Below are 11,167 nucleotides of genomic sequence, written 5' to 3'. Positions count from 1 at the left end.
TTTTACTTGCCACACGGCCACACCTCCGCGAGAGACACACGTCGCCGCCCCTGCAGAAATCTCCGATGAGGTTCACCTGGAAGAAACTGTCAATAGACGTGTGTATAGACGTGTTTTATGGTGTAGATATATGCCAATTTAGACAAATGGTGCGACTCTTTAGTTTTGAAGAGAGGATTTAGAAGCAGGAGGAGGTTGAATTGAATCGATGATGCGGAATTCATCCTCGCGTATGTACGCATTAATTGCGGGGAGCGATTCCTTGGCGTAATCGATCGATCGATCCATCTCCAGCTGCACAGCGCGACACGATAAGAGAAGGTGGCACAACCTCATCTGGAAATCCGCCCGTTCAGCAAGCGCCTCTTCGGGGACCACAACCTCATCTACATGTTCCGCGACGACCACAAGGACCTGCGCGCGCCTCGTCCACTACGTACTGGATGCAGGACGAGGCCGCGACGGCGAGGAGGCCGCCGCCCGCGCAAACCGATGACGAGGAGCTCGGGGGGTTCCTCTTCGCCGCGCAGGACGCGTCCACCTCCTCGCTCTGCTGGGCGGTCTCCGCGCTCGAGTCCCACCCGGACGTGCTCGCCCGCGTGCGCGCCGAGGTGGCGGCCGTCTGGTCGCCCGAGTCCGGCGAGCCCATCACCGCCGAGAAGATCCAGGGGATGAGGTACACGCAGGCGGTGGCGCGCGAGGTGGTCCGCTACCGGCCCCCGGCGACGCTGGTGCCGCACATCGCCGGCGAGCCGTTCCAGCTCACCGAGTGGTACACGGTGCCCAAGGGCGCCATCGTGTTCCCGTCCGTCTACGAGTCCTCCTTCCAGGGCTTCCCGGCGCCCGACGCCTTCGACCCAGACCGCTTCTTCTCCGACGCGCGCAGGGAGGACGTCGCCTACAAGCGCAACTTCCTGGCATTCGGCGCCGGCGCGCACCAGTGCGTCGGCCAGCGCTACGCGCTCAACCACCTCGTGCTCTTCCTCGCGCTCTTCGTCTCCGTCGCAGACTTCAAGCGGGACACGACGGACGGCTGCGACGACCCCGTGTACATGCCCACCATCGTGCCCAGGGACGGCTGCTCCGTCTACCTCAACCAACGCTGCGCAAGCTTCCCGTCCTTCTGAGCCTCAGCTGCTCGTCCTTGTCCTCCCATTATTCCGTCCTCCCTCCTTGTCTCTCTCTGCTTCTTTCCTTCATCTGGTCGTGTCGAGTGATGATCTGTACTAGGACCTGGTGCTTCTTGTGTTAGTTCATTCCATTGGACCATTCATCAAATTATTTCATTTGTCATTGCTCTAGTGTGCTGATAGTAGGGTTCAATATGTCATGTCTGAAATGGAAGTTTGCAGCTCACTGTGTCTGGAGCACAAAAGTGTGATCCACATGTACACTTTGAATCGCTATTAGTGAAGGCAGTTAGGGTCTATTTTATTTGAATAAATTTGAGATTTTAGTTATACACAGACGACCATATACTACTACGTACGTGGATTCCATACACACGGATTCTGCAAGTCACTAGAACAGAGGTTTGTTCCACTTACTGAACAATTTAATCCAAGTCCAAGATTAATAAGATGCATTTGAGGCCGCACTTATGCGGATGATGTGCACGTACAGTTGCGTATATGTTCTTTGCTTCCTCAAAATCTAACCAGTCATAATATAACGCGTGAATATAGTTTGATACCAGGTCACTATTGAAAACAGCTCAAGGCAACTCCTCTGATAGATACTATCGAATCAACCGAAAGAAACAAAACATTAGACAATGACACATCGCAGACAATGAAGGTAAACATTAGATCAATCTGTGACAGAACCAATCGGAGACACATAGTTCATGCTGTGTTTTATTGAAAATATAAATAACACATAGTGAAGGTGTGGATGGTAGATACGAGAGAGAATCGCAGCAGATCATACTATAAACAGAAGCAGGAAAAACATATAGATACAGTAAGAAAATACAAGATCATGTCCGGAAAATTCTTTCTTTAAAAATAGGATAGGGAACCAGGAAAAACATAGATAAGAAAATACGAGGCAAGTAAAAATCTTCTTCCGGAGATAAATACGGCACTAAAGTTATAAACCAAGTTAGGGCTTTGAAGCTGTCAAATATTTTCCTTCACCTGAAGAATTCGTGAATCTATCATCAATTTGTCATGAGAAGACACCAAAGAATCCCTTTGCTGTCAATTTCCTCTTCTATCTCTCTCGAGGCAGACTTCCAAGCGTTGATTATTCATCTACAAGCTCTAAGCCCAATAAAATAAGCAGGTAAAACTTAGAAAATAGAAGGATTACATATGTGAAGAAGCATTGAAAATTGCCAGCTACCCACGGTCATTGCCGTGCATATCGATCCAAACATAGGATCAAACAAAACACATAGAAGTAACGTCTGGGCTTAAACGCAGTACTAGAAAAGTCACAGGCGCTATACCAAGATCACGGTGTTGTTTCAGATAACAAAATTTATGTAGGAAAAAAAATCGATGACACACGTGTAGCCCTGTAGCAACAAAACAAAAACAAAACCGACTTCAAGCGCAACTTCCTGGCATTCGGCGCCTGCACGCACCAGTAGCCCTTGTAGCAACAAAACAAAAATAAACCGATCACAGACTTCTTTTTACGTTTGAAATCACACTGGCAACCACAATTCCAAAAGTGGGAATCACACAATTCCAAAAGTGGGAGTCACACATGCCACAGTGAGTTTAGGTGTTGATGAGGTTTTAGCAGGAGATTTGGTTTCATACATACAACAATAAAAAATTACCTGTTGTGTGAAACAATACATTGAACATTAAAAAATAAGCACGAAAAGAGTATAGCTCAAGGATTGGTTGGGTGTAGTAAATCTTCAGGAACAATCTATGGCTTCCTTTCCTCTTGTTAGAAGTCGATGAAGCTTTAGTAGGAGATTTGGTTTCGAGAGCAGACTTATCCTTCTCTTCGAGATGCACTGGAGGTTGTGTTTATTACTCCCTCCGTTTCTAGATATAAACCATATAGCTTTTGGCACGAAAATTAAAGAACACATATTGAGAGAAAATTACACCATATTTGGGCGCGATTAACCCTAGACAATTGACATAAGCTAATAGAGGACTTTACATACGATAAGAAAATGTAATCAAATCCCTAAGTCCATACAAGCAGTGCAATGCAACACATCTTATATTCTGGATTTTTTTCCTAAAAAACCTATAAGGCTTATATCTAGAAATGGAGGGAGTATCATAGACACGAGTGGAGTATGCGACAAGCAAATTCACAATACAAAATTTAGTCAAAGAATATATATATCAATGCCTCAGTCTCATTGAACTTTATTTCATTTTTCCTCAAGGGTGAATTCATGTTCACCTTGGCAGTTGTTACCAGTAATATCGTAAAGAACATTCATAACTAAAATCAAAGAAGAGAAACATCACTTCACATTTTTACTAAAGGTATCAAGTTCGGCCAGGTTGCTACAGGCCATCTGTTTTGATTACAACACTACAAAACTCAAAAAGGGTAAAACATCATCAAAGCATATCTAACTTATTCAAAAGCAGCAGGTATCTTTGCTCGATGGATCATAAAGAACACAAGGCTCAAAGACTGCCTTTGTTCAGGCAACAGAGGCAATGCGAAACAATCGAAATCCCAGCTAATCACACAGATGCGAACGCACACGAAGCATCGATCTATCATATTTTTCTTACTGGACTGTTCTGGAGTGGACCCCTGTTAAAATGGTGCAATTTTTCAGGAGTGTGTTTACTATGAATTTTTCACGAGTATATAGAAAGAGAAATGAGTGCCAGATCCATGGTTTGCTGGCTCTACAAGGACATGGTTCCCTTCTATGCATTCCCTTCTCATGCCAATTTGTAGCTAAAATTAATCTCGCTAGCCTTCCAGAACAAATGATAGAAAAGGAAATCCCTGTCGAGAATTTTACACGAATTTTACATAATTATATGCTGCTGTACCGAATATGTTCTGAATGCTGCTAGTTGAGATTATTACCCGGTATGAAATCTGCTTGCCTACAAATTTTACTAATTTTTATTGCTGAAATCATTGTACAGAATTTTGGCTATTTTCAAGTGTTCTTGCATCTTGTGGCTTGTTCCTCTTTGTGCTGCTTCAGTGAACCTCAATTTTTGTAAAATTAATGTCGTTCAGTTTGTTGACTGAACAAGCATTTCAGCTTCTGATTAGAGGTCAGACTAGCCAAGTAGGGGATACAAGAACCATGCTAAATACTAGGGAGTATGATATTTCACTAACACAGTAGTCATGTGTGCAAAGTAACCATCTAAATAGTCAACCATTGGTTGTTTCAGTCTAATTAAACTATCGAGTAACCGATTACATTGTAGAATTAGAGAAGTTTTGTTGTGAATGCAGCTGGTACATAATGGTGTCAATTTGCAATTTTCTTTTGTACGATCCTTGTGAGTCTGAACCCAATTTATATTTTCTATTCACATGTTGCGGACAATTTGCATCATATAGATAGTTATGTCTGCAAGCATACGTGGCTAGTTAGCTTGTATTTGTGTGCATGTACAGGTGGAGCATACGTATGGACAAAATATCCATTTCATTTCTTGGCCTCCCTGGATCCCTGTCTATATATACCTATATAAACTTTCTCAATTTCCCTTTAAAAAAGTAAACTTTCTCAATTTTATATAAAAAAAGCACCAACATATGCAACACCAAACTGGTATCATTATTGTTGTAAATATAGTGATTTTAAGAAGTACGACAATTTAATTCCAGAATTCAGTGCAATAGGGAAATAAATCTAGCATGTATATACGCAAAGGCAAATCAATAGCATGTTCATAAGAACAGAGCTAATGTTACTGTCTACCAAATCATTATCTGCAAAAATGATCGACTGATTCCAGCTCCTAGGGCTTACAAGTTACAATATTCTCCCAGAAAACATTACCTCAATACTAGTCCAGCGATTGACAAAACAGTATCGCAGTTGTGCTCGCTTGCTTGAGTTTGGCAACCAACAACTCAAGCGGTCAAGCCTAACAGCTGTTTATGAATTAATTGAGTTGTCTATCCTGATCAGAAGTCAGACTGTAATATGAAGCTATCAACTTCAGACTTGAGAAATAACTACACCAGATTAATGTACAGTAACAGTAGCTCCAATTAATTTACAAATCTGCAGCCCAGTAGTGCACAAACGCTGGTCTCAACTCTCAAGTCACAATATCACACGCACAATATTATTGAATCAAATATGTGCTGCCCGGCATGGTGGTTTGCTAATCCATGTCTATGATGAGAGGGTTATATTATAAAGCGTGAGAAAGTATCATGAAAATTCAGAATCCCATGTACTTGTTCTTAACTAATCTATTATAAAGTGTGAGAAACTATCATGAAAATTCAGAATCCCATGTACTTGTTCTTAACTAATCTATGGAATTTGGACATATATCGGAAGGGCTTACTCAGTCATATCATATGGAGACCACGCTAGCCAGACAGGGCGCATCTAGTGTCCGGATCAAATCGCGGATCTTGTAAACCTGCATCCAGTGCTTGTTGACGACCAGTAATTTTCCCTCGGACTCCACAAAATCATCTGTTTTGTACGTCCTTACCCTGATGTGCGCCTGGAGATGTGGGGGATCCCTCGTTTCATCAACGCTCCAACAACTCATCAAGCAGAAGCCCCTGTCAATCCCCAGGGAAAGGAAATTGTAGCTATGCACCACCAGGTCTACATCTTCCAACTTAGACACGACCGGAATCTCAACCACAGACAGTGGCTTAGCGCCATCGACTTTGATCTTGTATCCAGCGATGGCCTTTGCAGTCCTCGATAAGCCGAGGAAGAGCCCAGGGCTGTGCAGGACGGCTCCGTTGACAAACGGCAGGCAGTTCTTGTCATCCACCGTCGACCACCTGTTGGAGCTGGTGTCAAACGCGTAGGTGCCCACATGTCCGGTCACGGACACTAGTATGCAGGAGCCCACGGCGGCGTAGGACTTGACGATAACGCTGGGCGGACAAATGTAATCCCCTGGGGTGAGTTCCCAGGGAAAGAATGGCGGCCGCTTCAGGCGGCTCCACTTGCAGTTGGTTAGACGGCCTTCGACTTCCCGTGCACTCGAGAGGTCGAGGACCTCGAACCAGGGCACGAAGTTCAGCGGTCCAACCACGGAGGGGGTTCGGGCCGGGCGTAGATCTTGTGGCCGATTGGTAGCAGGATCGGGTAGCTCTTGACCGACTTAGGCTCCGGTCCACGGATCACCGACTGCTTCCCGGTGTCGAAGATGATGGTCCCCGGGCCGTAGCGGCGCCTATCGGTTGAGCAGCCGCCGACGCCGACGATCCACCGGCGGCCCTTCGATTTGAATGGGACGAAAGACATGTTGTGGTTGCATTTGAGGCGAGCGAGGCGGCGCGGGATTCTCACCGGTGTGTCTCCGCCGCCGTCGGTGTAGGGTTCGATCTTGAACACGGAAAAGGCAGGGCTCACGTACCCATGGCCTACAACCAGGTAGGCCGACTTCTCCGCGTCGGCCGTCATCTCGCTTCTTCTCCGGGCGAACGATCACGTTCGCATCGGCAATCCTCTCGCTTCTTCTTCGAGAGCATGGTCTCCTCCACGTCCCTACCTCTTCTACCGGCCCTCCTCTTCATCTCTCGTACGCCGCCGTCGCCAAAGCCAGCGCCGCCCAGGATCGTTTTTTTTCAGATGAGAATACGGCCAGCTCGGGAAGTCGGGATGATGTTGGTTTCTTTTTCCGAGATTTCAACTTTTCAAGACGTAGGGCCAGGCCCACGGCCCACCTTGGTGGTGAGCATAAAAGCAAGCTATGGATAGAGGTTTTGCATCGCCGCCGCCTGTTCCCGCGAGATGCCGAGCGAGCTGAAGCGCGACGCGGAGGATGATTGTTCCACGTCCCCCAGCAATCGCCGGAGAATCGACAACCCCGATAAGCCGGTTTACCTGGTAGTGGAGCACAAGGCCGCGAAAAACAGGTCCGCGAAGCCTGCGTACACCATCCTCACCGTCGGCGCAACGACGCCTATGGCCCCTCTGCACCTCAGCCAACCCGGCATGTCCTTCGCCGCGGTATCGTCGCCGCGAGGGTCCTGGATCGTCGGCGTAGGCGGGAAAGGGCAGGGTCACACCATAATCTACGATGTCGCGACCTCCAAAGAGTTTCACGGCCCCGACCTCACCACCAACAAGATGGATCCCGTCCTGATACCGTTCCGCGGCCAGCTCTACGTGCTCTCGCGCCGCCCCTCCGTCAAGTGGGGGGCGAGGGGCCTCGACTACCTTCCCTGGTTCGAGCGGATCTGCTTCAAGGATGGCCGCCCTAGGTGGAATCATCTCACCGAAGATCTCGAGCTGCCACCCATCTTCCCGTGCCCCATCAACCCGATCGAGTACACGGACCCGCCGGAGATTCGCGTCGCTTCCTACGCCACGGTCGGCTCTCACATCCTGCTCTCGGTGCAGCTAGAGAACGCCGGCAAGGTGAAGAGAAAATACAAGGGGACCTGCGGGTACGACGTGGAGAGGGACGTGTGGGAGATGGTGCACGCCATGAACCTTCCTTTCCTCGGCCAGGCTGTGCCCCTCGGCGGCCACCTCTTTCTTGGCCGGTCCAGCGTCAGGGACGGTGCTGCCGTTGTCTACTCTATGGAGGTCGGCCAATCAGCAGCGTCTGGGAAGAGCGAGCTGTCCATTAGAGAGGTTAACGTGGTGGTGGCGCCAAAGGGCCGCATTGTTCTTGGGGAACTTCTGTTCCCTTTGGAAAGGGGCTGGTTCTCCTCTGTTTGCGTTCGATCTACTGATCCCGGCCCGGAGTCAAAGTTAGTAGACAATGTACGTGTTGTTCAACGCAAATACGCTATGGTGGGGTATAATGCTGCTGACAACAATGTTACAATTGCAAAGCAGCACCGGCAAGTTTACAAACTGGTTGATGGATCTCGTCCTTTGGCTCATCCTTCCCGGGTGATTGCTGCTTTTAGGCCTTGTTTACTTCTAGAGTATTTATGGGGATGAGAGGGGATTATTTCGTATCCCGGAAAATCCCCACTAGTCCGTTTACTTCTCCGGTTTTGAACGACATAATCCCGAGATATCCCCTCCCATTCCCTCCCATCCACACATTTTTTGCCTAAATCAAAAACTCTCCATCATACTAGTGTATTTTTGGGGAGGGGTATTTGAGGGGATTGGGTAACACCAAATCCCCTCCCATCCCCATAGATACCCTAGAAGTAAACAAGGCCTAAATGAGCGGCCGGCGTAATTGATCCAGCCATGTGTGCTGGAGATTAATGGCGCCACTGCCCACCTACCTTAGCCTACCTGTGCTTCGACGCCCTCTCCTCCGGGGTAGGCGCATCAGGGTCATCGAAAGACCATGATATGTCGGAGTCGGAGTCCTCTATGGGTGCGGTGGCCGCCACCCTGCGCTGTTCGATCTTGGCATTGACCGCCGCATGGGCCACCCGCTCCTCCTCTGCTTCCTTCTCCGCTTTAGCCAGGGCCTCGGCGTCCCTGACCGGGTCGACGAGGTCGGTACTGTCATTGTCGTCGAACTCCTCGTCGGAGGTCGAGGCCGTTGGAGGTGTAGGTGGAGGCGCGGCAACCTCGGCCGCGGCCGGTGCTGCTCATGGTGGCTCCGGTGGAGGCTGAGCAGGCGGCCGGCGCTACGAGTGGAGGTTCTGAGGCGGCTAGGTTTTGTGGGGAGGAGATGAGATACTCGCGCTTGTTTATATAGATCGGAGGCATGGCGACGACCGCGGCACGCGTGGCATCGCCATTACTTCGTGCGCAGAGGTACGCGAGCGGATACTTTGCCAGGTTTGCGTCGCCACGGACGGTCTAATCACTTTACATCGCCACGCTGGAGATGGGAACAGACGGATTTTTCCCCGGGTCGCGCCTGCCCTAAGTAAGTAGTACGGGCTGTAACATCATTATCATTAGGAACCACAAGTTTGGTTGCAAGCGATGGAGGGAAAAAGAGGAGCTTTATTAATGGATGGATGGATCGAGGAAATAGCAGATCACACCACTTGTTGGTGCTTATTTTGCAAAGAACCACAACAATGGTTTGTTGTTGCAAGAAACACCATATTTTGCTTTAATTTTTTGCACAGAACACATAAAAGTAATTAAGCGGCTTGATGGTGAATCCGTTAGTCAGGCTTATTGTTACGCGGGCAATTCCTCTCGGTCTAACGCTTCGTCAGTTTGGACCGGTCCAACTTCCATTTTTTTGTTTCGTTTTAGATTTTCCTTTTTATGTTTATTTTTCCTAATTTTCAAAATCAGAATATTTAAAAAAATTACATATTTTTAAAATCCAACCATTTTTTAAACATAAATTTTGCAATAGTCAACTATTTTATAAAACACTATGAACTACACATGCATTTTATCAACGCATACTACCTCCATCCCAAGGCTTATGCCACACTTTTTCATTAGATGCATGGTGACAAAGTACCTCGGGCAGTCCTCGGGGTCGTCGCTGCCGACGATGAGGCGCTGCTGTCCAAGGTACTCCAATACCTTCGTGGCCTCATCATCCTCCTCCTCCTCCTCATTCACCTCCGGCTTCGGGACCATGAGGGTGCTGTCGCCGGAACCTGTGCGTCTCTGCTGCTGCCGCGCCGGTTCGCGGATTGTGATTCCGCCGCCGTTGCCGCGTCTCCGATTTGGGGGCGGTGTCGTGTACTCCTTCACATCGCACTTCGGCACGGTTTAAACTTCCATGACAATGCAATTGGACTTACTAAGTGGCGGAATCATTATCCGCAAACCGGCGCGACAGCAACAGAGACACGCGAGTTCCGGGGGCAGGACTCTCCTCGCCCCCAAGGCGGAGGAGAAGGAGGAGGAGGAGGAGGCCACGAAGGCCGTGAAGGTAGCGGAGTACCTTGGACACCCTGATGACTGCTCGAGGTACTTTGGCACCATCTAATGAGAAAGGGTGGCATAAGCCTTGGGATGGAGCTGAGTTAGTATGTGTTGATAATATGCATGGGTAGTTCATAGTGTTTTATAAAATAGTTGACTATTACAAAAAAATTGTTTAAAAATTGATTGGCTTTTAAAAATATGCAATTTTTTAAAATATTCCGATTTTGAAAATTAGAAAAAATAAACATAAAAAAGGAAAATCGGAAACGATAAAAAAAGTGGCAGTTGGGCCGGTCCAAACTGACGATGCGGCAGATCGAGAGGAATTGCCAGCAGTAAGCCTGACTAACGGATTGGTCATCAAGCTGCTTAATTACTTTTATGTGTTATGTGCAAATAATTAAAGCAAAATGTGGTATTCCTTGCAACAACAAATCATTGTTGTGGTTCTTTGCAAAAAAGGCACCAACAAGTGGTGTGCTCTGCTATTTCCTCGGATGGATCAGAACGAACCTGGCCGGGCTCTTAATTTGGCGGAGATGAATTTCGTGTCGTTGTAATCGAACGTACGCGGCGGATCGAGGCGTCGGATTTAATTATTGTGTGGCATGCGCGCGCGAGAGAGAAATTAAGAAAAGCCCGTGCCCACTGCTTCGATTCCAGCTGGCTCGATCGACCGAGCCAACAAAAAGAAGGGTGGAGTTTTTTTTGTTTCCGAGGGAAAAAAAAAAGGGGAGGACTTTTCGGCGCAGATCGAATGAATCAGGCAGCTACCACACACGCAACCGTACGTATCGTGCCAGACCGCGCGACGCTAAACATCCGCCCCGACGCCTTTGTTAGGAAATAAAATATGTGATCAATTGTGTATGGGAGGGATGCCTCCCGAGAGGTGTCTCGTTGGGGAAGAGGTGTCTCCCCAACACACCCCTTCAGCTCGTATATAAGTGGGTCTCCCACATTGCAATGAAATAAGAGAATCATTTGCTTCATTTCTTTGTGTCTCTTCTCTCAATACTACAACACGTTATCAGCACGTAGATTCTACCAAAAAGCATTTGGCCTAATATCTAAAGAACGATGTCGGGCGGAACATGGCGTTCACTCACATGGACAAGATACCTTCAAGGGTTCACATAGTACATCATGTCAAGATCAGTCTAACACCATTTATCTTCAAAATTATTTCATTTAAGATAGCTATAAGGGCTTCTGCTACACCTACAC

General features: G+C 47.7%; 1 protein-coding gene across 1 annotated transcript; it reads left to right on the top strand.

Annotated features, from left to right (window-relative positions):
* The first annotated feature begins 443 nt into the window (after window positions 1-443).
* LOC124663965 (cytochrome P450 710A2-like) lies at window positions 444-1,226 on the top strand. Its single transcript, XM_047201587.1, has one exon. The coding sequence runs from the start codon at window positions 444-446 to the stop codon at window positions 1,125-1,127; it is 684 nt and encodes a 227-aa protein (XP_047057543.1). The 3' UTR covers window positions 1,128-1,226.
* The last annotated feature ends 9,941 nt before the right edge of the window (window positions 1,227-11,167 follow it).

Source organism: Lolium rigidum, chromosome 6 (assembly GCF_022539505.1).
Source record: "Lolium rigidum isolate FL_2022 chromosome 6, APGP_CSIRO_Lrig_0.1, whole genome shotgun sequence".
Classification (NCBI taxonomy): Eukaryota; Viridiplantae; Streptophyta; class Magnoliopsida; order Poales; family Poaceae; genus Lolium; species Lolium rigidum.
The sequence above is the reverse complement of the archived record's forward strand: the minus strand, read 5'-3'. Positions and strand labels throughout refer to the sequence as shown.